This window comes from Anopheles arabiensis, chromosome 3 (genome assembly GCF_016920715.1).
Source record: "Anopheles arabiensis isolate DONGOLA chromosome 3, AaraD3, whole genome shotgun sequence".
Lineage (NCBI taxonomy): Eukaryota > Metazoa > Arthropoda > Insecta > Diptera > Culicidae > Anopheles > Anopheles arabiensis.
Window position 1 is genome coordinate 35,302,161 of NC_053518.1, and position 25,677 is coordinate 35,327,837.

The 25,677-nt window shown below is 45.9% G+C and overlaps 6 protein-coding genes across 12 annotated transcripts; 5 read left to right on the plus strand and 1 right to left on the minus strand.

Annotated features, from left to right (window-relative positions):
- The first annotated feature begins 9,850 nt into the window (after positions 1-9,850).
- Positions 9,851-13,274, plus strand: LOC120901737 (nicotinamide/nicotinic acid mononucleotide adenylyltransferase 1). Of its 4 annotated transcripts, none has more exons than XM_040309900.1 (6): positions 9,851-10,204; positions 10,268-10,491; positions 10,564-10,839; positions 10,912-11,069; positions 11,409-12,292; positions 12,571-13,274. In XM_040309900.1, exons 1-5 carry the CDS (start codon positions 10,120-10,122, stop codon positions 12,229-12,231), a joined length of 1,566 nt encoding a protein of 521 aa, XP_040165834.1. In that variant the 5' UTR covers positions 9,851-10,119; the 3' UTR covers positions 12,232-12,292; positions 12,571-13,274. The 4 variants fall into 4 exon arrangements, with proteins under 4 accessions (XP_040165834.1, XP_040165835.1, XP_040165837.1 ...); XM_040309901.1 differs by having other exon boundaries at positions 9,857-10,204; positions 11,409-11,826; XM_040309903.1 differs by lacking the exons at positions 11,409-12,292; positions 12,571-13,274 and adding an exon at positions 11,208-11,402 and having other exon boundaries at positions 9,862-10,204.
- A 99-nt stretch (positions 13,275-13,373) lies between these two features.
- LOC120901739 (intraflagellar transport protein 43 homolog) lies at positions 13,374-14,556 on the plus strand. The gene is made up of 4 exons (XM_040309907.1): positions 13,374-13,804; positions 13,948-13,980; positions 14,060-14,206; positions 14,266-14,556. The coding sequence occupies exons 1-4, from the start codon at positions 13,644-13,646 to the stop codon at positions 14,492-14,494; spliced, it is 570 nt and encodes a 189-aa protein (XP_040165841.1). The 5' UTR covers positions 13,374-13,643; the 3' UTR covers positions 14,495-14,556.
- Positions 14,478-16,730, minus strand: LOC120901738 (endoplasmic reticulum lectin 1). Of its 2 annotated transcripts, XM_040309905.1 has the most exons (5): positions 16,437-16,728; positions 15,678-16,370; positions 15,400-15,447; positions 15,048-15,236; positions 14,478-14,984 (listed from the first exon to the last, which is right to left on the minus strand). In XM_040309905.1, exons 1-5 carry the CDS (start codon positions 16,557-16,559, stop codon positions 14,541-14,543), a joined length of 1,497 nt encoding a protein of 498 aa, XP_040165839.1. In that variant the 5' UTR covers positions 16,560-16,728; the 3' UTR covers positions 14,478-14,540. The 2 variants fall into 2 exon arrangements, with proteins under 2 accessions (XP_040165839.1, XP_040165840.1); XM_040309906.1 differs by lacking the exon at positions 15,400-15,447 and having other exon boundaries at positions 16,437-16,730.
- A 333-nt stretch (positions 16,731-17,063) lies between these two features.
- Positions 17,064-20,279, plus strand: LOC120904091 (torsin-like protein). 3 transcript variants are annotated; one of them, XM_040313849.1, is made up of 7 exons: positions 17,064-17,240; positions 18,483-18,881; positions 18,973-19,093; positions 19,161-19,177; positions 19,236-19,366; positions 19,435-19,883; positions 19,957-20,279. In XM_040313849.1, exons 2-7 carry the CDS (start codon positions 18,659-18,661, stop codon positions 20,087-20,089), a joined length of 1,074 nt encoding a protein of 357 aa, XP_040169783.1. In that variant the 5' UTR covers positions 17,064-17,240; positions 18,483-18,658; the 3' UTR covers positions 20,090-20,279. The 3 variants fall into 3 exon arrangements, with proteins under 3 accessions (XP_040169783.1, XP_040169782.1, XP_040169781.1); XM_040313848.1 differs by having other exon boundaries at positions 17,064-17,212; XM_040313847.1 differs by having other exon boundaries at positions 17,174-17,285.
- On the plus strand, positions 17,254-18,454 carry LOC120904094 (beta-1,4-galactosyltransferase 7). The gene is made up of 2 exons (XM_040313852.1): positions 17,254-17,385; positions 17,449-18,454. The coding sequence occupies exons 1-2, from the start codon at positions 17,283-17,285 to the stop codon at positions 18,300-18,302; spliced, it is 957 nt and encodes a 318-aa protein (XP_040169786.1). The 5' UTR covers positions 17,254-17,282; the 3' UTR covers positions 18,303-18,454.
- A 110-nt stretch (positions 20,280-20,389) lies between the features above and the next one.
- Positions 20,390-22,992, plus strand: LOC120904088 (ATPase family protein 2 homolog). Its single transcript, XM_040313834.1, has 2 exons — positions 20,390-20,925; positions 20,992-22,992. Exons 1-2 carry the CDS (start codon positions 20,520-20,522, stop codon positions 22,947-22,949), a joined length of 2,364 nt encoding a protein of 787 aa, XP_040169768.1. The 5' UTR covers positions 20,390-20,519; the 3' UTR covers positions 22,950-22,992.
- The last annotated feature ends 2,685 nt before the right edge of the window (positions 22,993-25,677 follow it).

Below are 25,677 nucleotides of genomic sequence, written 5' to 3' on the forward strand. Positions count from 1 at the left end.
CTACGCTTCAACACTAATCACTACCAAAGAAATGCTACCAAACCAGCTATAAAAATGTGAAGCTCACATTCCTCACATTTGCTCACATTGCTTCACATTCATTCAGCGTTTCTGTTTTTGCTGGGTACTCAGACATATTTTATTGCTTTTTCAATGTTGATGTTGCTGATAGTGCCAGATGGTCAGATGTGCTCAAAATGTCTATCTTGCTTAGAGTTCAAAGTTAACCTAGTTTATTTTTAATTTCTACATTTATGTATTTCAGAATTACCGCTTTAGATGCATCTATTGTGAAGCACAATTAATTTCAATGAATGACTCGTAACACATAATAACGTATCTCAAAGTTGAGTTTTGTGCTGAAGAGCCGACTCTTCAACAATGTCACTAATAACGGCACTTAATAAGGTAACAAAACAACGTCGTAATTGATGATTAAAATTAAAATTTCATGAATCAATTTTCAAATCATCTAGTTGAAGACTAGTAAAAATATACAGTTAAAATCTTTAGTTTTAGACCTTTGAAAAAAATAGAAGAAAGCATGATGATCGAAATAGGAAAAAGACTCAAAATAGCCATAAATAGTACATGTCTGTATTCTAAAGTAAATCTGAAGTTATTCTCTATTGAAACAGTGCAAAAAAACACATAAAGAAAATGCAGATATTTCAAAACAAATTCTTAAAACGAATACTAAATCTCCTGCATTGGTACAGTACATGCATTATTCATAGAAAAGCTAAAATTAACAGGTTTTGCGAGTTTATATAAAAAAAATCAATATGAAATATCGATCTAAATGCATAAATATTGGCAAACGTACCCTATAAAACCTCATCTAAAACGATACTTCTATTGGCAAATACTTCCTTTTTTTCTTTATCTCTCTCCCTAATTTCAAATTCCAATATGAATTAGTTCCCCTAGTATAGTCTGTAAAAGAATAAGTTAGTACATAGTTTAGAAAATGTAGCCAAATTAGGAGGTTTTTTTTGAAATTTTTCCTCCATCAATACGTCATATTCATTTAAAATCAGGAATAGTGGCCACAATGCCAAGTGCAATAAAAATCAACGAAATATCGCATTGTGGGAACTCCGTTACCGATGTAAAATACTAAATTGTAATTCAGGAATAATGTGCATCTAAGAAATAAATACAAATGAATGAAAAATGAAAGTTATTCTCTATTTGACGGCTGTTGTGCAAATTTAGCCAAGAACATAATTTTCAATTAAAAATCATCATATTTTGTATACCTATTTACATATTTAAAATGCTACAGGTTCAATTAATTTTCAATTGCTTAAAACTAGCAACAGCCAGCTCATTTTCCTTCCGGCTATTAAACTACACATGCCAACAACATTCTTTTGCAATAAACGCCCAACGTTTGCCCAATCATCAGCCCCAGTGCTCGTAGCGAAAAGGAAAAGGAAAATCTTTTATTACAACAACCATTCCCCCCCCCACTCCCTCACAGTAACAAAACTCTCGCTTTATGTGCCATTTCATAATTCACTGCCGCTAATGTGCTCAAAATTCTTCAACACTTTTGTCATTTCCCAACTGTGTCCCGGTGTGGCGCACACAAATTGCAATATAGCCCACATTCCATTCGCACACCCGCAGCGTGCATGATACAGGAAGAGTACAGACAAGAAATAATAATATTAAAAAAGGCACTTCGGTCTTCCCAGTCAAAAACAAATGTCCCATAATTTTCGGATGCCCTGGTGGTGCCCTCGCGTCACCATTTCCCTCCCAACATTGCAGCTAGGGCAATAATCGCAAACACGAACAAACCGGGTGATTACACTTTTTGACATCATATTGCTTGCTGCCGCTGCTTTCCTGCTTCTCATTTTCCCGCACGGGTGCTGTGTAGCGATACCGTTGGGAGATGTGTGTGCGCGGCGCGGGGAAGGTACTTGTCTGCCCCGAGGTTTTAAATTCATCGTTTTCGTGGTTTAATTTTTGTTCATCAAAACAAGCGATGGCTGATGGCGCACAAGCAAGATAAATTAAAAAAAAGCCCCCTATTAATGATCATCAGACACTGATCCTCCGCCACTGCACCTGCAGACCCATCATAACCCTATCCTTCTTTACAGGGGGGAAGGAGACAGTGCAAGTGTAATAACACAATTTGCAATTGCAAAAACCTTTTTCTTCTTTTTGAGCATTGAGGATTGCTCAGAGGAGAAGGTAACTGGGAAGTGGCTGTGGGAAAAGCTCAATACGCGGATCAACATATCACAATCTCGCCATAAGCCTCATCTCATCTCAGGGCAGCACCACTAACGTACAATGGCAAACCATTTGTCCGCGTCACTGTCACCGTTTAGCCACAGTGCCAGAGAGGAGGGGATGGATTAATCCCCGATTGTCACCCCGCCGAACGAGATGGGGCCCGAAACCCCCCTTCGAGCCGGACGTTTGATGAACGACCATAAATCAGTCATTTAATAAATCAGAATCACGTCACGGGCCGCGAATGGCCCAAGTCGTTTCTTATTATATTTTAATGCCGTTTCTCTTGTGTTGGATCTCATTGGTCGTTGGATGCGATCTGATCGCACAGTGTTTTTTTTTTTTTTTTTTTTTTTTTGTAGGCCCCGAGGATCGCCAAACCCCTGCCGGCCGGCAATTTTATGTCTCCCTCAAAAAACTCAAAAGTGAGATTTATTTTACGGGCCACAATCGTTATTAGAAGCGTTCGGAGCTCTTTTAATTACAAAACGCGCGCCTCTTCTCCCCCCGAAAGAGGTTACGGCAAGGTGTGATTGTTCTAGAAACAGAACAAAAAAAACACACACACTTTTGGTAATAAAAGAAGGCACAAACAAACAAAAAATACATTATTATTGAGATCATAGCCTCACATCGGAATTGGTGATAGTGATCGGGCCCTCCCTCCGAGTTAATGTGATTTGTGTAGTCGCCTTTTGTCGCCTCACCCAACAACATCGTACTGTGTGTGTGTGTATTGCTGGCAGCCCTATCACCCTATCACAACAGCAACAGCAGGTGGTTAATGTCGGGAAACGATCATCTGTGATCGTTGTTGTCAGGTACGGGGGATCGGGATCCGCGATTGGATTACATTTAATAACAAAAGTTCTCATCCCTCGTTTTCTATTCATTGCACGCGCGTGTGTGTGTGTGTGTGTGTGCTAATCTAGCCTCATGATCAATAAGGTTATGTTTGCGTTTGCGCTTTTGTTTATGCTTTTTTGTGTTTTAAAGGTAATCAAAAACCTGAAACGTATGATCACTCACGATCACCTTCCGTTTGAAGTGCGTTTGGTTGTGCGTTTAAACGTCTTTTGAGCGTTGGTCTTTTGTATTTATAATTTACTCTTTTGTTTGTGTGTGTGCGTTTTTCTTCCATTAACCCCCCCCTCCCCCCTTCCGTAACTGCAGACCACCGAAGCAAGACGAGCAGGCTAATTTGTCAACCGGTCAGTTTTGTGATCGTTTGTGTCAGCAGAAACTGTCATATGTAGGAAAAGCGCTATACCTTAAAGGAAGATGGGGACAGTTTATTTTATTTTATAATTTGAAGATTTATTAAAACACTTTCCCACCGTGCGATGGGTTGGGTTGAAAGGCAAGGCAAGGCACACACCAATTAGCTCATTAGCCGGCGCATAATTCACGCACACAAATTTGGTGAGCCGTTGGTCACTTTATGAAGCAATTCATCTGTGGCGCTGCGGTTGATGAGTGTGTTTGATAAATTGTCGCAAACGAATGTCACTTTAATAGAGAAAAAAATGAGATTTAAAACATAATGAAAGTGGAAGAAACTGAAAGAAAATACAAAGAAAAAACGTCTTCATTTCAACGTGAAGCATGGAAGGAAAAGTGGAAGTTAAAAAGAAAAAGAAACTGCCGGCGATGAATCATTATGCTGTCCTTATTGCAAAAATGTAAGAAGCAAAATAGACAATCGAACAAAAAAAGGTCACTGTCGTACAAACAAACACACAAACACATACCCAAACTCCTCTTCTTAATTAAAACTCCAATGAAGCAATCGCAATCTCACCAATTGGAATGGGCAACAAAGGCAACGGAAGAAAATACACTTCCCGCTTTCCCTCTTTCCGGGTTTGCCAATAAATCCTTGTTTGCAATATAAAATACAACCACTCCACCTTGCTTTCCTTCCTTTACTTTTACACTCCCCCAAAAACCAGGGAAAAAAGTTCTTCATTTATTGGACATTGGAGAGGAGGAAAAATATCCTTAAAAAAAGTGTCCCCCAAGCAAGCGCAGGGAAGGAAGGAAACGACTTGCGTTGTTATTATTATGCGAAGAACGGGCAGAGAAGAAGAAGCGGAAGCAAAAACAATGCTCACAAGAAAAATAAATTCAATGTAATACTTATGTAAATACCAGATAAAATAAATGGAATAAATTAATGTTATCCTTCTCGCGCTCCCGGGTTGGTTGGGAAGGTTGGTTGGTGTGTCCGGCCTTTCTCTTTCCCATCGTTGAGGCAGGATTTTCCGCCATTGGCGTCCATCGTGAAACAAAAGCCGGAGCAGGGAAAGCAATGGAGGAAAATTACTAATCTTCCACCTCTCCCGCAACCCAACGCTCCTACGCTCCTACAGCTCCTCCAGTCGCTGAAAAGCCTCGGAGGAAAAAGTTCTTCCGTGGACGAGGGAAAATCCCCATAATTTAAACAATTGTGTCCCTTCATCCTTCATTATTTCTGTCCCCCCCCCCTTCCCCCCGTGTGGTGGTCGGACGACTTGCTGCTCCACGCTTCGCTTACCGTGTCTTCTGTGACACAATATGAAATGTAATGCTCAATTTCCATACCCCAACCGATGCGCTTTCCCTGTTGTCGCTCCTTTGCCTTGCGGCAGGCTGGCACAGAGGTTTTTCTTTTTTGTTTGGTGCGTCCCAACGACTTTTGAAGAAGGGCTGGAGGGGAGATATTTTGCCTAGTACATCGTCCCATCGCCGAGCGTTGGCGTTGAGCCGTGGAGTGTTTTTCTTGGACTGGACTGTTTAGCTGGAAACCTCCAGGCAAAAGCACCAGAGCTACGCAAGGAAAACAAGGACACGGACCAATCCCCCGATTTTCAAAATCATTTAATATTTATGCTAATTACTCCCTCCGACTCGTATGCGTCCAAGGGCGGGGGGGGGGGGGTGGATTCTAATGGTAGGCAAGACGAGAAAGAAAGAACAAAAAATGGCAGCAATATGGAAGTGGAACCTTTTCTCTGTTGTACAGTGCTGCTTCGTTCACTCCATCACAGTTTACCCAAATCTCCTCCCAGCGATCGATTAAAAAACCGGCAATCGGGTGGGGAGCGAGGTGAGAGAGCGAGTGATCATGCTGCGAAATGATCGTACAACGTCACCCAACGAAACCCCTTGATACATTTTACACAAACTCACACACATTCAGTTGGATGATGCTGAAGCGAGAGAAAAGGCGGCTTGGTATGAGCTCGATTGGTACTGGTTTGGTGTTTTTTTTTTTTAAACCAAATATGCGCTAACGCCCCAACAAGATCGAGCATGGGACAGCAGAAATGTACGCGAACGGATATGTACGAATGGGGCTGCGTATTCCCACGCCGGCCGGATCGGGATCGGGATTACAGTGATTGTCGAATGTTTGGTCAGCGTAGTGTGGGGGTTTATTGGAGAAGATCGTCTGTTTTTGTTGAGGTTTTATTTCAATCGTTTTCTTACCATAAATCAAACTAGAACGGGCATTTTAATCAGGATCATGTTTAGCTATCTTCAGAGTAATTCAGGTAATTTTCCTTTAAATGAAAAGGTTAACATGTCGAAGAATACAGCAGCTTCGTATGTAGATCTTCAAAGGTATAGATGATCTTACGTAGGGTAATGGAATATTTGAGCGGAGGTTGATTTATCCAACTCGGAGCCTCTCTGCGGGAAGTGTTTGGGCAATCAGGTTTACATATTTTGCATATTTTTTAAAACTGTATTCAAATACTGTGTTTGGTGTAAGAAAATTTTCCTTTTTTACAGAAGTCTTTCAAAACAAATACGCATTAGGTCGGAATTCTAAGCTAAAAGTCTTTTATATGGAAATCAATCAAACAATGTAATGATAAACTGTCGTTATTAACACACCATACTTTCCAAATTTCGGTACTGATCTAGTTGGTCTACCTTGTTTCAGTTGCCATTGACATTGACCAATTTGACCGCTGTAAGGACCTGACAATTGGTCTAGTAAGGCGATCGGCAAAGTTCTGTTCGCGAGCCGCATGCGGCTCTTTGATATCGAGATGGCGGCACTTAAATGTTTCATATATTTCATAGAAATTTCACACAATTTTACTCTGGGTTCAACGATTTGGCTCTTCGCGTGAAACTGTACGAACATGTTTGTATAATTAGACTTTTTCTGACGCAAAGTTTGCCGACCACTAAGCAAAAAAACGAATTTCGCTCATTTATACTTTTGCTTTTGTAAAGAAGATTTTGCAATTCATTTATTTGCTCAATCATGTATATGAGAGGTAAAAGCCACTGCACAAAGTTTGTGTGAATTCCCTTTTCACAGACACATGAAAATTGCCTGACATCCAACTGTCCAACAATGATTATCCTGCACTTGCATGTTTGTAAACTTTTCGTCCTTGAGATCAGGGGAGCAATTGAGATCATCGATGAAGTTCTTAGAAGAAAAAAATACATTAAACGTCCCAAGAGCTTCTTCATGCTCTCTTGAGAGGTTTTATTGCTAATGTGGTTAGAGTGCGAAAGTATGTCAAGTTTATTTAGGCCTTCAAAATCTAACTCCAAAGCTCGTAACAACTTTTGGTTGCTATAAACGTTATCAACACATTCCACACACTTACATGTTAGAATGTACTACTTAGAGCAAGACTTAGTTTTCCGTTTATATGGACATTAATACAAAAACCATTCGCTTATAAAAGCGAACTAACATGTGGAGGGTTATCTTGGAGCCCCCTTAGGCTTCACAGACTTTCAACTTGAACTTCAAGGAATTGCAGATCCTCTTTCATTGGAAATCAAACTCCATTACGGGCTCTGAAGAGGTCTAGAGATGTAAGATAGGCTCCAAACCTGATTATCAACACATTTGATTCGTAAAAGTTTGAAGTTGATGAGATAATCATTATAAAATGAAAAGCTCTAGTAAGGAAATATATTCAAAATTACATGCTTACTCATATTTTCTATGCAAAGGAATGAACGGATATCTTAATATTTCTCACCTTATCAGTCACAGGAGCACAAGTAACAAAGAGCATATCACAAAATGATGACACTAGCCACATAGTTGAATTAGTTTAGCGATCATGGATTAGAATGGCAAGTTAAGTCTTTAACTTACTCTCTACGGGTCATACTAAACTACTGTGAGGTAGTTGCTATTAGAGTGTTAAAATATTCACATAAATTTAACTATACACTTTGATTTTAGCAAGACGCTTAGAGGCCGAAAAGTGATCGAGACTTAAGTATAGAAAGAGTTACTAAACTCATGAATTATTTAATTTCCTATGGGTGAGTTATTAGTTGACATGATGAATCTTTGAACGCTTCCAAACTCATTAAGCAGATCAGCACACATCACATGGTACAACACAATTTACATACGTTATTATAAAATAATACGATCCTTTTTAAAGAGATTCTTAACAGCTTAGAGAGGAGATGAATACATCGAAACCCCAAAACATTAGTTTACATAAAATCGACTTTACATCACCATCCGTCGCTTGCCCTCCAGTCTACAGGGAAAATGTCTGCAGACCATAGTCCCAAGTGCGGTACCAATCGATAGCGATGTGAGAGAATTAATCACGCCATTTCCGGACCGGGCTGCGTGATGATTGAACCACCAACCACCACGCCGTATGTCCGCCTCGCGTGTGGCCGGGTAAACGGTATCAAAATGGATGAGTTCCCGCTTCCTTTTTCCTCCATCATCATTCCCACCACCCTCAGCGGTGCCCGCGCGTACCGATCCCATTATTATGCGGATGATGATGAGTTTAAGCTATTCGTGAACCCATCTTCTTAGCTCGTAACTACATACATACCCCCCTCGTAGCATGAATCCGATACGTCCGCTTCTCCAATTCAATCGTCACTTCCTTATTTATCGGAGATTTCTTCCACGATATCATTTTGTAAAGCCAAAGGGATGCGAACATACGTACACGTCCTGAACCAGCAAACAAACCAATCCCTCCCCCTTTTTTGCTGCCTTTCTCGGCCAAATTTCCGCCAAATTTTTGCCAAAGACGTACACTACCCCCCTCCCCCCCATCGGCAAAGATGTGATCAATCAATGTTTTACGCCAAATTCCAACAACGGCCCTGGAATCTCCTGTTCCTCAGTTGACTCCTCTTGCTAACTGTTCGGACGAAGACAACAGTGAGTTTGGTCGCTGTGGCAGGGAAGATTCGTGTGATTCCACCCTATCAAAAGATGATGATGCGTTCGTGGTTGTTGTTTGTGTGGGCTAGGACTGGGAGGATGTTGAAGAGGGGGGATTGGCAAAACTTTTGGCCATGCTTCGCTGACGAGCATTAGTCAGAGAGCATCAAAAATGTTTGCCTAAGTACCAGCAATGAATTCTAACGAGCGAAGGCAGTGCTATTGTACTAGCAGACGTGCGCTTTCTTTCTCTTTCTGTCTCTCATTTATATTACCTTCTTTGGTAGGATTGTGCGTTTGCTGTGCGTTGTGAGCAGGTTTAATCTGAAATTAAATCGGAAATAGCGGAAAAACGAAAGAGTTGCATGGGTACGGCAACTCCGGATGCGATGCTGGTGTGCGGTTGGCCGTTGCGGGAGGTCATTCCTCATCCCTTGCCAAAAAAAATAAAAATCGGTTGATCGCTTTAACTAACCAGTTCCCTAGGGTGACACGAATGAATGACGTGCTCTTGACCTGGAAGGCATGAATCTGAGTGAGCAAAGAGTTAAGAGATAATGCTGCATATTCTTTCATTCCTAGTAGAGCCAAAGAAACATTTATTTAAGATAAGCTGGACTGAAATTATTAAAAAAAAAACAATATAAACGTTATAGGCTACTTACTCAGATCGTGAATCAACCTAAATTAAATCTAAGTATTAAATAAAAAAATGTTATGGCATTACGTAGAAAATTCGTTAAAAATAAACAAATTTCAGTTCAAATTTGCTTAAGAAGCACTGACATGTTCATTGCCAGCGTTCTGTGCAGATATAAACTAAGAACAGACATACAAATAATCACACGTAAGTATTGAACTGCAATGTGAAAACGGTTTTGACTGGGGCATAGTGGCCAGAAAAACCGATTTATGTATATTCCTTGCGATTTTTGATATGCCTTCCGAAAAGCACAGATTTTCTCATAATACTGACCGAAACATACATACCCCCCTCGTACCATTTCCCAAATGATTTAATGCAGTAAACTCTATATGAAATACAGAGATTACAGATTAGAACCTCCTTTTCCGCTTCAAACACTTCAAAACATACCGAAAACTACCAATACTAATTGAAACACCTACCGAAAACAACAGATAAAACGGTTGGTGCTCCTACCGAAATCTGCCAAAATAATCTGGCCACACTGCCTGCGTGTCAAATTGCAAACATACCACTACAGGGCTCGAGTATCGACTTGTATTGATTTGTATTTCTGAAAATAAGCGTTTGATTCCGATTTAAAAGGTTACGATGAGATACATAACACATATAATTGTATTATTTGATTGACATTATATTAACGAGCTAATCAAAATCCATTTTAGCGCCATTGTGTACCATCTTTCGTTCCCCTCTGAGCAAAGCTACTCCTTGCGGTGTGCACGAACCCTGTATTGATGTAACAAAAAACAACAACAGTCGTTCTGGAGCCAAAATTTTCGCTACGAACGCTCGGGAAACTTCCCTCTTATCGAATAAACAATTGTTTCTCGGTACCTAATCCCAGTCTACATGTCCAGTCATCGTTAGAAACGATATTTAGTGCTGTGGCAGCAAGTCGTCGTGTGTGCGTGTGTGCGGATTGTCTCGAATTGTTCACATTTTTCGGTCTGGCTGAGCATTTTCACCCAATCACCCAAAACAAATGAGAATGACATCGTCCACAAAGATAATGCTGATAGCGTGCGGTTCGTTTAGTCCGCCAACACCGATGCACTTCCGGATGTTTGGTAAGTCGGCGGGGCAAATGGCGACAGAAGAGAAGCCCTTAAACCTGTGCCTGTGTTTTGCAGAAATTGCCCGCGATCACATCCAGCAGATGGGCCTCGGGCAGGTGGTCGGCGGCATAGTGTCACCGGTGCATGACTCATACGCCAAGAAAGGGCTAGTGTCGGCGACGCACCGTTGTGCAATGATCAAGATCGGTCTCAAAACCTCCGACTGGATCCATCTGTCCGACTGGGAAACGCAACAGGAAGAGTGGACCCGTACGCGTCAAGTGTTGCAGTACCATCAGGTAGGCTGTGACAAAAGCAGTTGCTCCTCTTTTGCTCCTTCAGAGTAATGTCTATTTCACCCCCTTTTCCAGAACTACATAAACTCATACCTAAAGGATACGAATGGGACCATCAACAACCAACACATACCGGCGTGGATCCCGGAAGGCATCAAGCGGACGGCAGGCCAGGTGCAGCTGAAGCTACTGTGCGGTGCCGATCTGCTCGAATCATTTGCCACGCCCGGCCTGTGGAAGGACGAAGATTTGGAGGCGATTCTGGGCTACCACGGCATTGTGGTGATTTCCCGCGCCGGTTCCAACCCGGAGCAGTTCATCTTCAATTCCGATCTTTTGAGTCGATATCGGGTACGTGCGAGAAGCGTTTGCTATAATGGCTCGAGGGCATTGGTAATTGACTCTTTTCCGGTTGTTTTCCAGCGCAACATTACGATCGTAACGAACTGGGTGACGAACGACGTTAGCTCCACGCTGATTCGAAAGCTGCTGAGCAGGGGCCTCTCGGTGAAGTACCTTCTGGACGACCATGTGGCCGAGTACATTCGAAAGTTCGGCCTGTTCGGCACGAACAATGAGACGTAAGTAGAGCAAAAGCGCGAATCATTTACCTTGGCGTAATTGAGTTCAATCGAAACATTTCGAGTGTGTGGCGCCCGTGTTTGTGTGCGTTTTTACCATCCCAAAACCATATTAACCTGTGCGTGTGTTCCATACAGTGACAGGGACGGCAGTTCGTGTTTGCGCGGTACGGCGCAAAACTGACTGCGCCTTTCCGTCTGTGGGCTTCATCATCTCTTCACTGTCGTTGCTAATGAAATCTCCATTCCCCCACCCCTGCTTTCCTATTGACATGTCTGTGCGCATTTCGGAAAATTGGAATACACTTTGACTTTTGGGTAAAACATACACGTACGCAGTAAGTACATTCTAACACCGGGCAGTGCGGCGGAAGCGATGAGCATTTCGCCCATCTCACCCATCAACGATCCGGACCTGTACATCGAGGCACAAAACCAGCGCAACAAGCTCGGCGCGGCTTCCTGCGAGGCGATGGATGAGACGGACTTTCCGATTCCACCGCTGCCACCGACCACCCTGAACAAGGTGTTTTGCTGCGCGACGGAATCGAACTCGAAGCCGGCCTCGCCGGGCACTACTGGTGGCAGTCGGGGAACATTTCTCAGCAGACCGGGCAGCGCGGTACAGATTGTAACGACGGCAGCACCCATGCCGACCCCGCCACTCGTCACCTCACCGGACGGGACGACGACAAACCCGGCAGGAGCGGCCGCTCTCCACATCACACTGGACGATGGCACCACAGGCAAGAAGAAGGTGGGTGAGAATGCAAACGCAAAGGGCGCTTCTGTCCGCGAACCTACAAACCCGAGCACAAACGCTAAACCCAGCACCAACGGCAAAGACAATACCAGCACAGCAGCCGCCGGCGCACCACCATCTACCAAACGCACGACAGCGACGGCTGCCAACACCACCGTAGAAACCGTAGCAACCGAGCGGAGTGGTGGTGGTGGTGGTAGTAGTAGTAGTGGCACGAAGCGCGTTGCTACGACCAAATCAAACACCAACGTAGGGGCTACTTTGGGCACAGGCGTGGCACAAACGGCCGGCGGTTCGACTGGACGGATCAGCCCGTCCCGTAGCTATGACGATATGATCAAGTTCGTCTTCACCGAGCACGGCATTAAGGTCATAAGCGATCGCGAGTACGTAGTGTAGAGGGATAGAGGGAAAGCGGTGCCCACAGTTTCACGCTAGCCAATTGCACAAAAGTAAACGCGTAAGTACGGACGCTAGAAACGGTGCAAATGTAGCAGTAGCGTTCGCAAGGCAAGCTTCCATGCTTTAGAGGCTGCGATCGTATTGTAGATGCTAAAACCAAACCTTTGGGGTTGCTGTAGTGTGATGCTTGACTCGTTTGATTTGCCTTTAACCTAAATATCATTTTTTTCACCAATTTAATGCATGTTTGTAGACTTTTTAGTTGTATCTAGAGCATTTAAATTTAGCATTTCCAACATAAAACTAATCCCACTCTACTCCTTTCTTCCATTTTAGGTCGTAAAAAAGTTGAAGATATCCGCCTGTCCAGTGTAAAAAGGTGTTTTTTGGGTGCTGTTTTGGCGCAACGGTGATATACTCTCTCCTCTTTCCGCACGAAATCTCGCATCGAATGCAAACCCAATATTCTACACACCAAGAGCAGCATGATTGAAAGGGGACGTGTTTTATGTAGGCGCTAATAGTTGGATGTCGTTCAAGCATAGTTCCTTAATGTGTTTTTTGTTCTGTTTTTGTTTTTATTGAAATAGCTTGTTAATATTTATTTACGATTACATCACACACACAAACGGACAGACATACGAAACAAAACAAAACCCGCTGCATGTACCTTTACTTGAAACCATTCTCTGGACAAAGGTGACGATAGGGAGGAGGATAGGGAGCTCAAAAGCGGCCCACACACGGGTCACACCGCATATACTCATCCGTTTTAGTGGCATGAAAGGGGTCAATTTTCGCTCTTTTAAATAATGCGCTTCGCAGAAAAATGCAGCAACATACACAATTTTACACATGACCCGATTGGTGAGCGATTTTATAGTCCAAAATGAAAGTTTAAATTGAAAAAATGGGAAAGTTAAGGGAAGGCCCATTTCGGTTGATTTCCTCTCCTTAGCAACGGAATCGATGGTAGGGTGCTAGACAGATAGGTGAATGTGATTAGCTGGAAGACTTAATAAAACTAAGTAGTTACAGAAGAATGCTGTAAAGTGTTTTAAATTCATTCTTATGTTTATAAAAATACATATTTTGTCCGTTGCGCTGTCACATGGTGCACGAGAGAGAGAGAGAGAGAGAGAGAGAAAAAAGCCGTTCGAGCAGTTATGTTGTTTTGCTTGCGTCAACAGCGCATTCCATTCGAGCAGTTTCCTTGACAACGTAAACACAAACGAAACCCGTCGCGTACGCGTATCTTTGCACCAAATCGTAGCCACATAAATATTGAATTAAAGGCTGCCCCATTTGAAGCGCTTTCGCCTCGTCACGGGTGTGGTGTGAACGTAATTAATGAGTGTCTAGCTACACACCCACACACACACACACCTTGTGGCAACAATAATCAAGCAATGCAGGACAAATCCTCCCCTTCGTCGACGAACGCGACCGGGACGCCGGCGAAGGTAAAGACGGACAACAGCTGGCTGGAGGAGAGCAATAGCGGCAGCAGCGGCGGCCCCGTCGGGCGTTCCTTGTCCACACTAACGAGCGCCACCACCGGCCACGGCAAGTAAGCCAGTTAATGGAGATTATTGATCAAACATCCCCCTTTGCAACGATTAGTATTTAATGCGCAGTGAATGTGTGTTTTTTCCCTTCCCTCTCTCTCTCTCTTCTGTTTGGTTTTCGGGTTTCGTGTCTGTCTGCTTTCAGAAATGCGCGCAAGTTTTCCAACATTTTGGAGATGTAAGTAGAAGTAGCAGGATGTGATGAGTGATGCGGAGGAATCGTGCAGAAGATAATAAATGAGCTTGTACCTTTGTAGGGAGCGGTTCAGCAATAGCAACATAGTGCCGATGGACGATAGCAGTACGACGGTTGATTACAACCCAATCGATGATATTCCGGTGCTGCCGGATGCGGACGACATTCACGAGAGCTTGCTCTACAACGAGAGTCCCAATTTACCTACGTACGTGAGGGACAATTAAGCCAAAACGTCCACTTTTAACTTCCATTTTGCATTTGCAGTGTAACGACCTACAAAAACCTCAGTTCGGACATATTCGCCAGCGGAAAAGCTTCGGCCCTCGGCAACCTGGACGAGATCGACATCTCCATCCTGACCGAGTGTCTCGAGAGCGAGGAAGACATCGAGGAGCCGGACGAACTGTGGACCTGGGACCAGCTGTTTACGCAGCTTTCCGTTAAAATAAGCACCGAAACGAAGACGACACCCGCCGTAGAGTTCAGCAATTGAGTGCGCGCGCAATTTACTGCAATTACTTTCGAAAACGGTGATTAAATCAATTATTTACATTAGCTGCACCACCGTCCAGCACGAGCTGCGTTTCGTCCTCGAGCTGTCGGAGGTTTTCGGGCAGCAGCATATCGTCCGATGCCAGCGGCAGAATATCACAAATCTTGGACGATTCCACGTTCAGCACGTACTCGCAGGGGCGCGGTTCGAGCAGGTAGAGGGCAATCACATCCGGTGCGCCCACACTGTCCGTACACTTGAGCTTCACCTCCACGTGCCGGGGCTGGTTGGTTTTGTCGCAAACGTCGCCACCGGTGTAGAAGTGGCTGATCTGGTTCTCGAGCTTGCGCTTGTACCGGGCCGATGGGGTTTTCTCCAACCATTCGCGGTGCTTTTCCACATCAAAGTACCCGAGATAGATGGAGGTGTCCTTGTGGTACTGGCGGACGTGTTTGCCGAAGCACAGTTCGAACTTCCACCAGCCGGATCCCTGTAGAAAGGAATGGGGGAATTGAGAAATCAAGGCGAAAAAGCGGCTTTGTGCGCTACTTACGCCCGGCAAACAGTACGCGCCATCGAGAAATTCCAACAGCGAGGTAAGTTCCTTCGACTTCTTTGGCCGCCGGGTCATCGATGAAACCGGGGTTTCACCCTCACCAGCACCAGCTTCCTCTTCCATTGCCTTCCAGTCGAAGTTGAATGTCGTATCCTTGCGCATCGGATCACCCCGAATGGAACCGTCCTGTGGGAAGGGGATGGATTTTAGAAAATATTCCTTACTGATGCTGAAATTTGCTCTTTGCTACACTCAAGAGGAGCATGCGAAACTCGCCACTATTTAAAAAAACCGTATTCGTACAGCTGTAGTAAACAAAAAAGGAAAGAACAAACAGTAAACAACCAACCTCACTCATTTCAGGCATTTCATATCCTAATGCATCCCTTATTGTAACCTAAAAAGGGATAGGGTGGAAAGCAGGATACAAAAGAAAAGGAAAAAACGAAAGAAAATACATACAAAAGATAAAAAATATACAAAAGCTTTTAAAGAAAAGGCAGCAAGCAGCAGCGGGATGAACACGAGGCAGGAATGGCAAGCAAATGAAGGATGGAAAGCGATAGCGGGCTAATGAAAGGCTAACAGCGAAAGCATGGCGTCCGGACCACCACCCCTCAGACATACCGTAAGCTGCTGATACTTTTGCCGTAGCTTGTCCACCTCCAGCTGGAGCAGCGCTTTCGGCTTCCGGGGCGCTTCCCCCACCGGGCTGCAGTTGATCTTGTTCTCCTCCGTGTCCTGCGGCTTGTACTTCGGGTGCGTACAGAGGGCCGCCGTCAGGATGATCACCTCGTAGTTGCACGTGGACGTTTCCTTCAGCGAGTACACCTCGTTCTTGCCGAACCGGTAGCACACGTACAGCACCTTCGTGACGCGCGGCTCCCCATTCAGATCGCAGATCGTGCCCGAATCCATCTCCAGCTCCAGGTACGGCAGATTGAAGCCTTCGATCTTTTTGTACTTCATCTGCTGCTCCTTGTCCGCGTCGGCCTGTGCGTACCGGGCCTTCAGCGCTTCCGTCTTCTGCTTGTCCCACCGGCCGAGGAAGTACTCCTGCAGCTTGCTCGTCTTCTCGTGCCGCTCCTCGTGATACTGCTTGATGTAGTTGCCATGGCACACTTCGTACGACCAGTAGCTTTCGATGCGGTACGAGCACGTGGTCGACGTGAACAGTGGCTCGATCAGCTCGAGCGGGCTGGGACCACTGTACTCGACATCACCGGTCGTCTCCTTGGCCGTGATGGACGGGATTAGGCAGCGATACTTCTCCTTGTTTGCGGACGTGACGAATATTTCCTCGGAATTGGCCGGTGCTGGCTAAAAGGGGGGAGCGTTCGCTGCTCGTTATCAAATCACGGCAAAATGGACAAGGTGTTTACTTACGATAATGTCGTTTTTGGCGTGCCATACGAGATTGAACAGTACCGAATCATCGAAGCCCTTCAAATCGTGACACTCCCCGAGTCGGAATACGGCGACGAGTGTGAAAATGTGCCAAGCCAACATGTTTCACACGGTCGTGTTGGAATGTATTTTTCCTTCCTTTCCTGTAGCGCTATTTTTTCGTCTTTATTTGTTTACTTTACATAAAAAATATGTGCAATAGCGCAAAGGGCCACGGTTGCGGTCGTGGTAGAAATTGATTGGCTGAAGATGGTTTTGTTGACATGTTGCAGGGTGATCAGAGTGACCAGAAATACCGATTTATCTGTATTCCTGGCGATTTTTGAAATGCCTACTGAGGGTGGTGGCAACGCTGATCGGATGCGATTTTATCGAACGAGATTTATATGGGATTTGACAGATAACGTCGGACGTGCGAGTTCGTCGTCCGACGTTATCTGTCAAATCCCATATAAAAATTTGACAGGCCGTTCGATAAAAGCGCATGCGAAAAAGCGTTGCCACCGCCCTTACCGAAAACCGCCCAAATAATCTGGTCACACTGAGGATCATTTTTTTTGCACTTCTGTCCCATCTGTCAAACTGACAGCGCGAAAGCAAGGTCGTTGACAGCTCCCAGCCAGTATCAACAAACGCTGCTCTCGCCAGGCGGCTTGCTACGCGGAACAATGCAAGCACACGGTGCACAGTGGCAGAATAGAATTTAATTAAAGTCTAATTATAGCCACCGCCAACCGGTGGTTCCGGAATGCGTGGTACGTTCTGATTGTCTTTTCGTGAGGGGTAAGGTTGTTTTGTAGCACCGTGTGCGTACAATGATTAGCGATGGTAAGCTACGTGCGTTCCGTGTACCTGCGCTACGTCGGAATTTGTGTGTGTGCCTCGTTTTGCCTCTTGCTGCTGTTCGGCAGTCTTCCAGGTGCAACGGGTAGGTTAGCGTTACATTTATCTTTGCTAGAACCTTCTTTTTACCGTGATTTCCATTCCACAGATACGTGCAAGTGTGATGACGAGCAGCGCGATCGGGATCTGCAGCACGAACAGTTTCACAAGAGCTTCCGGGTGCTCGAGCACAGTTCGGATCGGAAGCGACTTGCCATCATTGTGCCGTTCCGCGACCGGTTCGATGAGCTGCTCCAGTTTGCCCCCCACATGGCCGCCTTTCTCAGCAAGCAGGGCGTTCCGTTTCACATCTTCGTCGTGAATCAGAACGACCGGTATCGGTTCAACCGCGCGTCGCTGATAAACGTGGGCTTCCTGCAGGTTCGGGACGGCTACGACTACTTTGCCATGCACGATGTGGATCTGCTCCCGCTGAACGACAACCTGCGCTACGAGTATCCCGAGCACGGTCCGCTCCACATTTCCGGCCCCGAGTACCACCCGAAGTACCACTATGCCGCGTTCATTGGCGGCATACTGCTGCTGCGGATGGACCACTTTGCCCAGCTGAACGGCATGTCCAACCGGTACTGGGGCTGGGGCCTGGAGGACGACGAGTTTTACGTGCGCATTAAGGAGGCGGGGCTGGAGGTGACGCGGCCCAAAAATGTGTCCACCGGGACGGCCGATACCTTCCGGCACGTGCACGACCGTGTGCACCGGCGGCGTGACACGACCAAGTGCTTCAACCAGCGGGAAGTGACGCGCAAGCGCGACCGGGAGACGGGACTCAGCACGATCGCGTACTCGCTGCACAGCCGGCGGGAGCTCACGATCGACGGGGTGTCGGTGACGGTGCTGAACGTTGATCTGCAGTGCGACAAGCAGCGGACGCCCTGGTGCGAGTGTGAGCCAAAGCTGGACACGCCAAGCGTGAAGGTGGCGAAGAAAAAGGCAACGTAAAGTTAAAGTGTCTTGTGTGTGTGTGTGTGACCCTCCCGCCCGGTTGCCATATGTCAATTCCGTTCAGAATTTTTTACTTCTTCTCAATAAAAAAAATGTTTACCGTAGACACATAAAGCATCCCCCTTCTGATCGGATGGTTTGTGACCAATTTTGAATGCTCCTCTATCTTTTTTCTAGTGCCGTTGAACTCCGCAATATGCCCACGCGCGGTTACGTCAAATAACAGCTAAATCTAATATCGGTCCCAGTGTGCGTGCGTGCGTGCGTGTGCGTGTTAACGACAAGTTTGTGATTAGTCATCAGTGCAAACGTGACGGTGTTTACATTAGAAACAATCGTACGGAATCGCCACGATGAGGCTAGCAGCGTGTTCACACCGCAGCTCCAGCGTATTGCTATGGTTGCTGGTGATCGTTTTTGGTGTTCAGCCCGGGCTAGCATCATGGTTTAACATTGGTGCCGTACTCGATACCGTTTCGAATGCAGCGAAATCATCCTTGAAGTTTGCGAAAAATAATGGATACTGTGCGCTGGCGGAGTGCTGCAATGAGGTTCATGTCCGTTTCGACATACAGGGTGAGTGCGGGTGCGGATGCTGTGTATCGTTCCGGTTGATAAGAAACTAACAGCACTACTTGTCGCGCTTTTTCCCCATCCCAAACTACAGAACTGCGTACTGCCTTGGAGAGTTCGTTATACGGACAACATATTGCCAGACAGGTTATTGTGAACGCTATCGGTGGCCACCTGGGAAACATCGAACAATCGGAGAAACCTTTGGTGATGAGGTAAGCCCGTTTGGCGTTTGTTTGGTACAATTGTGGCAATAATCCATTCCATTTTGTTTCCTTCCAGCCTCCATGGTTTGCCGGGTAAGTGAAAGCTTTATCAACGTTATCAATTTGTTTGCTAAATGTCTGCTTCCCACAGGAACCGGTAAAAACTTTGTGGCCGAACACATTACCCGGGCTCTGTACAAGAGAGGGGCGGCGAGTAACTTTGTCCACAAGTTTCTTGGAAGGATACACTTCCCGCTCGAGAGTGAGGTTAAAAAGTACAAGGTTAGTTGTGGATTGCTATTGCAAACGGATCCTCCATTCATACTTTAAACAAATCCTTCTCGTTGCAGGTGGCACTGGTGGAGCACATAAAGGCGGCTGTAGCGAAATGTCCCAACGCTCTGTTCATATTCGATGAGGTGGAGAAAATGCCCCCGGGTTTGTTCGATTCCATCGTCGCGCTGCTCGACAATCATGCCTACACGAAGGCACTGGATTTCCGAAAGGCAATCTTTATCTTTCTCTCCAACGTGGCCGGACCGGAGATAGCGGTCCGGTTGAAATCGCTCGTTGATAGTGGGGTATGGCGCGACGAAACAAAGTTGCATCACTTCGAATCGACGCTGGAGATAGCGTCCTACAATTTGGTCGGCGGATTGTACAAAAGCGAACTGATCGAATCGCACGTGGTGGATCATTTTGTGCCGTTTCTGCCGCTGGAGCTGCGGCACGTCGAGCAGTGCATCCGGACGGAGTACAGGAAGTTTACCGACCAGAAGATGAGCGATCAAATGCTAAGGTATGTGTGGTTTGGCGGGTTTTTTTTCATCTTTTTTTAGCGGTAATAATCAGTGTTGTTTCCTTCTTTCTAGTGATATTGTTAAAGAAGCGATTACGTTCGACGATACTGGCCTGTACTCTAACACTGGCTGTAAACGCGTGAGCAAAAAGGTTGAAGCGTACTACTACGGTGAACTGCGCAAACAGCAAAAGCAGGAGTTGTAATGCCGCTTTGCGAGAACAAAGTGACAAAGAATCGCCATAGACCGGCGAACATTTCCCTGCGCGTGTGTGTATGTGATGTAATTTGTAAAGCTAATTTTTTGTCCAAAGGCACTCGTAAGGAACCAAACAGGAGGCAGTTTGTGAGAAGACAGTCAATAAAAGAAACCTCATTTTGATGTCTTAAATTTTATACAATACGTTTACCAATTTAATTGTAATTTAAATTGAGAAAGGCAATGCGAAAAAACAGCGAAAACAGGCAAAACAACAATTCCCTTCCACCAACTGTCAATTTGAACCATTTGCCAAATGTCAATCGAAATGTCAACAACAACCTGTTTGTTTACGTTTTCGCACGCACGCTTTGGGTTTACTTGCCGGCATTTCCTTCGTGCTGCACAAAAAAAAAAACGCAACAAACGTGGTGAAAATGCCACCCAAATCGGCAAGCAAAAAGGAAAAACCATTCTGGTGGAACTGTGAAAAGTGCCAAACGTACCTGCCAACAGGCGAGCTGGCCAAACATCAAGCCGAAGACTGCGGCAATGTGGCAAGTTTGGGCGGCTATGTTGATGCTGGTGGTGTGTACCGTTGCCGGAAGATAGAAGTCGGTGGCTTGGGAATATTCGAGGAGGTAAAGCTGTGCACGGACATTCAGCGCTACGGTCTGGTGCTGGTACCAATCAGTGTGGTGAGACGGTTGAGTCTCATGTTGGGCGATTTTGTTGCGATAAAGTTGGCCAAAGCGAAGGACGGCAAGGAGGTCGGGACAGTCGTGCGTACGCTGTGGCCAGTGGAAGATCGACATGAGGCAAAGGTGTTTTTTGAAGCGTTGGGTAAGTTATTAAAAGAATAAAAAGCACTGAAAAAGATGCTTAACGATGTAATTATTTACTGTTTAGATGAATTCAACGACGTATCGGCGAACGAGCTGAACGCAACTGTAACCACGCTCAACAGCCGGCTAGAGGATGCGGAAGAGATTTTCCTACGCCTGGAAGATCCTACACAAGCGAACCTTTTCGCTAAAAATGGCAAGTTTCTGCTCACCAGCTTAAAGTACCAACTGCAAGGATGCGCCATCATGAGCAACAATCCACTCTCGCTGACCGTTTGCAACAAACGGTTTCGATTCCTGGTTGATCACGCTGTAACGGCCGAGGGAAACGATCTAACGGATCAGCTGAACAAAATGAGCTTGAAAGATCGGTTGTACGTGATCCTAAGGACAACCAAACTAACCCTGCTGGACGATTCGAAAGCAGCTCAGCATGGCCACCAGCAGCGCATGTACAATCTCGCCAACATTGGTGGGCTGGACACAACGATAGCTGAGCTGAAGGAGCTGCTCGAAATGGCATTCGGCATGGACAGCAAACAAACGACCGTTGGCCCTGTTAGCCGCGGCATTCTCCTCTCCGGCGTGTCGGGCGTGGGGAAAACCATGCTCGTCAATGCACTTGCCACACACTACCACTGTCACGTGGTACGGCTAAACTGTTCCGAAGTGTTCAGCAAGTTCTACGGCGAGTCGGAAGCAAACGTGTCCCGCCAATTCGCCGAAGTTTTTGACGTACATCCTAAGCCGGCGATCGTGATCGTGGAGGAGCTGCACAATCTTTGTCCGAAAAGTACGGCCACGGACATTGTGAAGCGCATTTCGCAGCACTTTCTCACACTGCTGGACAGTTTGCATGCGAACGTGCGCGGGAACCGTACCGTTGTGATCGGCACGACGGACAGTGTGGACAATGTGAATCCACTGTTGCGCCGGGGCGGACGGATGGATTACGAGTTCGAGCTTCCCGTGCCGGATGCGATCGCACGGGCAGCCATTCTCGAGCGCGTACTTTCCCGCCATGGACAAATGGTACCGGAGGAAGGCATTCGTGCAGTGGCTCGCATCACGCACGGGTACGTTGGAGCGGATCTGGAGAATTTGGTCTCGAAAGCGGCATCCTCTGCTCCCACGGGCAAACCGATCGATGGACCCGCGCTGATGGCCGCCCTGCAGCACGTAAAGCCAAGCGCAATGCGCGAAATCATGATCGAATGCCCCAACGTGCGCTGGACCGACATCGGCGGCCAGGACGAGCTGAAGCTAAAGCTACGCCAAATCATCGACTGGCCCATCCACCATCCCGAGCTGTTCGAGCGGCTCGGCATCAAGCCACCGCGCGGTCTGCTCATGTTCGGTCCACCCGGCTGCTCGAAAACGATGATCGCGAAAGCGATCGCCACCGAAAGCCGCCTCAACTTCCTCTCCATCAAGGGCTCGGAACTGTTTTCCATGTGGGTCGGGGAGTCGGAGCGAGCGGTGCGCGATCTGTTTCGCCGGGCGCGACAAGTCGCCCCGTCGATCATATTTTTCGACGAAATCGATGCGATCGGTGGTGAACGGTCGGCCGAATCGGGCAGCTCGGTAAAGGAGCGCGTGCTGGCCCAGCTGCTGACCGAGATGGACGGCGTGAGTGTGCTGAAGGATGTGCGGATCGTGGCCGCTACGAACCGCCCGGACCTGATCGATCGTGCCCTAATGCGCCCGGGGCGTCTCGATCGGATTGTGTACGTTCGGCTGCCGGATGCGGCCGCTAGGGAGGAAATCTTCCGCATCAAGCTGAAAACGATCCCAACCGCGTCGACCGTGGACTTGGCGGAGCTGGTACGACGCACGGCGGGGTGTTCGGGGTCGGAAATTGAGGCGATCTGTCAGGAGGCGGCACTGAAGGGGCTGGAATCGTCGTTCGACGTGGAAACGATCGAGTGGGAACACTTTGAGCATGCGCTCGGGGTTGTGCGTCCCCGCACCAGTCCGGAGCTGTTGCGATTGTACGAAGAATATTTAAAGCAGCATCAATAATAAATGCAGCCATGTATGCACGAAGGAAGGCATGAACGGGAAAGCTATTAATCATTTGTGGCTGCGAACGAAATTGAGATATATTGCGATGGTGGAGCGGTAAGCAAATAACTTTCAATGTTTCTCACACACGTGTGAAGTAGTGTAGCGCGGGGTGGGCATTCTGTGTAAGTGCATTCAAAATTCTTACTCTGCTGCTTGAAAGGTAGCAACGCGCGATGTGTAGAACGCGTTTTAGCACCTTCGCTCTCAGGCGAGAGCAAACAGCAGACTCTTAAAAGGTCCAACTCAAAAACGTCTCAAATCGCTTGTATTGCATTCAACAAGTGTTTGTGTAAATGCATTGCATGGTTGAACCTTCTTTTTCTCGCTTTGGCCCTTTTCCCATTGGTTGCCACCAAAAAAACCGTTGAACACAGCATGATTTCAATTATCGAAAAAAAGGGAATAAACAACAAGAAACAGTGGCTCATTTGAAGCGTGAACATGCCTCCCTGTGGCCCAATTCGTTCGTTGGCGTTGGTCCCGCTGCTGGAATGATTAGTGGCCAAAGTGTTCCCCGGCCAGCTCAGAGCCAACCCAACCAAACCCGACGAACGATTCATAAACCTGTCAAATAATTCAAACTTTTAATTACTTCGAAATAACTCATTGAAAAAAGAAGGCAAGAGAGAGAGGGAGAGGGAGTACCGCTTTTCCCATTTTGTGTGTGTGTGTCTTCCCGAGTTTCAATTTGTAAGGCGAGATTGCTGTTGATGCACCACGCTTCAAATGAAGTGCATGGGTCGCGCGTCGGGGTGGAACAAGCGTGAAAACACTCACACACACACACACACATTATTAGCTCATTTTCGAGCGTTTTTCTCTTCATTTTCGGCTGCCGCCTGTTCCCGCTGTGCCGTCTTCTTCTTCTTCTTCTTGGCAGGCGGCCACGGGCCCTGGCTGCAGACGGAAGTGTACAATAAATGCTCTAAGCGCTCTCCGCCCCACAGTGCGGAGAGACCAGTTGCACCAAAGTTGCATAATAAAGCGCGCGCGCGCGGGCGCTGGGAAGAGTCATTCCAGTAGCTCTTGCACCCTGCCTACCAACCCGCCCGCTTGTGCTTATTGGTTTGGCGTAATAATTTTCAAAAAATGTGTTATTATTATTACTTCCCAACTTATCCCCTTCTCTCTCGGGACAGTTTTTGCTCCAAATGTGCGGTGGAGCGAGGGATGGATTTTGGGGAAACCATGTTCGACCATGGCAACGAACTCGGGTTGCTGTACTTGGTGTGGTTTTTGTTTAGTGGAATCGTAACTAGCTGCATTCCAGCCCCGAGCTGAAAGTTGGTTCGCTTGCCATGGTCATCGCTTCGTGTTTGATGGTGCGCACGACTATTTGTTGCACTGTAGTGAAGAGAACGAACGGTATGATGTAGTTTCGGGAATTCGGAGTACGGTATTAAAGTTTTCCATTCACTGTATGGTACATTTGTCTGGAATGTGATACCATTTTTTTAAATTAGGTTATGCTTTGGAGCTACTGGATTGTCCGAAGGAATCGAATTCAAATAATGCACTTAATTTTAATCTGAATGTATTTAATTGAATTTTTACGGTACAAAGGCAACAGGGAGGTCCCAAAGTCTGTGATTGATCCTTAGAATTCAATTCATGTTCAATGGTTGACGCTTCGTTGGCGAATCGTGATTCAATTGAGTGGATTAGACTCTATTTGATTCCCGTATTTAATGTATACCATTCACGCATTTCAGTTGATTCATGAGTTGTAAATCAATTCACGAATCTTCCCCAATTGATTCGATTCGAGAATCACGATTCATTTGAATTCAAAATATGTGACTCACTGAAAGAACTAGAATCGATTATAGGCTCAATCTAACCAGATTTTCGATTCTGTTTTCTCATAGGGGTTCTCATAGTTGTGGGACACGCCTTTCACACTTTCATATTAGAAGTGAACATTGTAGAATGGGAATTGGAATCTAGCAGCCTTTTTGGACAAGCTCCTTGTAAATTGCTATTGGATTGTTCGAAAAGTGTGCTATAGAGTAAAATTCCCGTCTTATGAAGCTTCATTTCCCCTAGAAAGAGTCAATAAAGAACAGATATTCCCCGATCTACGCTATTAATGCGGATCGGAGGCAATAGCGTATCTCGAATATTAGCGTAAGTCGAATTTCGAGGTTTTCAGTTGAATTATAGCGAATGTTAGTATAATTTTACTTGAAATGGTAGGTTTTTAGCCACTAAATCAGTTATTCAATCTCATTTCAATTGAAGATTACAATTTTGTACCTTTTAAAATGGTTTTTAAAATTACACAAAAAGGTATTTTATTTTGCATTTGACAGTTGATGTGTCAAATCAGTACAATTTGCTCGAAGAACTGTAAAATTTAGAAAGGTACGTATAGCGAAATCGCGTATATCGAGTATGGCGTATATCGGGGAATATTTGTATCCCACAACTATGAGAACCCTTGAAAACCCCTGTAATACTCGACTATGTTTTAGTAAGTAGAAATGTGAAATAAATTAGAAAATATTGATTTTGTAAAAAATGGTCAAAAATGTCTTCCGTCGCTTTGATCTTGAATCGCTCTTGATTGCGATCTTGACCGATTTGTGATAATACTTCCAACTTCTCAACGACTGTGTCTCGATTTGAATTCGTGTGGGAGTGGGTGGGAGAAGAAAATCAGCACCATTGCCCTCTTTTCACT

Excerpts from the sequence above, each read along its gene's own strand:
- LOC120901737 (XM_040309900.1), top strand. The coding sequence starts at position 10,120 with ATGAGAATGACATCGTCCACAAAGATAATGCTGATAGCGTGCGGTTCG. Across the intron at positions 10,205-10,267 it reads GATGCACTTCCGGATGTTTG|AAATTGCCCGCGATCACATC; the intron begins GTAAGTCGGCGG and ends TGTGTTTTGCAG. Across the intron at positions 10,492-10,563 it reads AAGTGTTGCAGTACCATCAG|AACTACATAAACTCATACCT; the intron begins GTAGGCTGTGAC and ends CCCCTTTTCCAG.
- LOC120901739 (XM_040309907.1), top strand. The coding sequence starts at position 13,644 with ATGCAGGACAAATCCTCCCCTTCGTCGACGAACGCGACCGGGACGCCG. Across the intron at positions 13,805-13,947 it reads GCCACCACCGGCCACGGCAA|AAATGCGCGCAAGTTTTCCA; the intron begins GTAAGCCAGTTA and ends GTCTGCTTTCAG. Across the intron at positions 14,207-14,265 it reads GAGAGTCCCAATTTACCTAC|TGTAACGACCTACAAAAACC; the intron begins GTACGTGAGGGA and ends TTGCATTTGCAG.
- LOC120901738 (XM_040309905.1), bottom strand. The coding sequence starts at position 16,559 with ATGTTGGCTTGGCACATTTTCACACTCGTCGCCGTATTCCGACTCGGG. Across the intron at positions 15,237-15,399 it reads AAATGCCTGAAATGAGTGAG|GACGGTTCCATTCGGGGTGA; the intron begins GTTGGTTGTTTA and ends CCCTTCCCACAG. Across the intron at positions 14,985-15,047 it reads GCGCGTACTGTTTGCCGGGC|GGATCCGGCTGGTGGAAGTT; the intron begins GTAAGTAGCGCA and ends TCCTTTCTACAG.
- LOC120904094 (XM_040313852.1), top strand. The coding sequence starts at position 17,283 with ATGGTAAGCTACGTGCGTTCCGTGTACCTGCGCTACGTCGGAATTTGT. Across the intron at positions 17,386-17,448 it reads CAGTCTTCCAGGTGCAACGG|ATACGTGCAAGTGTGATGAC; the intron begins GTAGGTTAGCGT and ends TCCATTCCACAG.
- LOC120904091 (XM_040313849.1), top strand. The coding sequence starts at position 18,659 with ATGAGGCTAGCAGCGTGTTCACACCGCAGCTCCAGCGTATTGCTATGG. Across the intron at positions 18,882-18,972 it reads TGTCCGTTTCGACATACAGG|AACTGCGTACTGCCTTGGAG; the intron begins GTGAGTGCGGGT and ends CCCAAACTACAG. Across the intron at positions 19,367-19,434 it reads GTGAGGTTAAAAAGTACAAG|GTGGCACTGGTGGAGCACAT; the intron begins GTTAGTTGTGGA and ends TTCTCGTTGCAG.
- LOC120904088 (XM_040313834.1), top strand. The coding sequence starts at position 20,520 with ATGCCACCCAAATCGGCAAGCAAAAAGGAAAAACCATTCTGGTGGAAC. Across the intron at positions 20,926-20,991 it reads GGTGTTTTTTGAAGCGTTGG|ATGAATTCAACGACGTATCG; the intron begins GTAAGTTATTAA and ends TTTACTGTTTAG.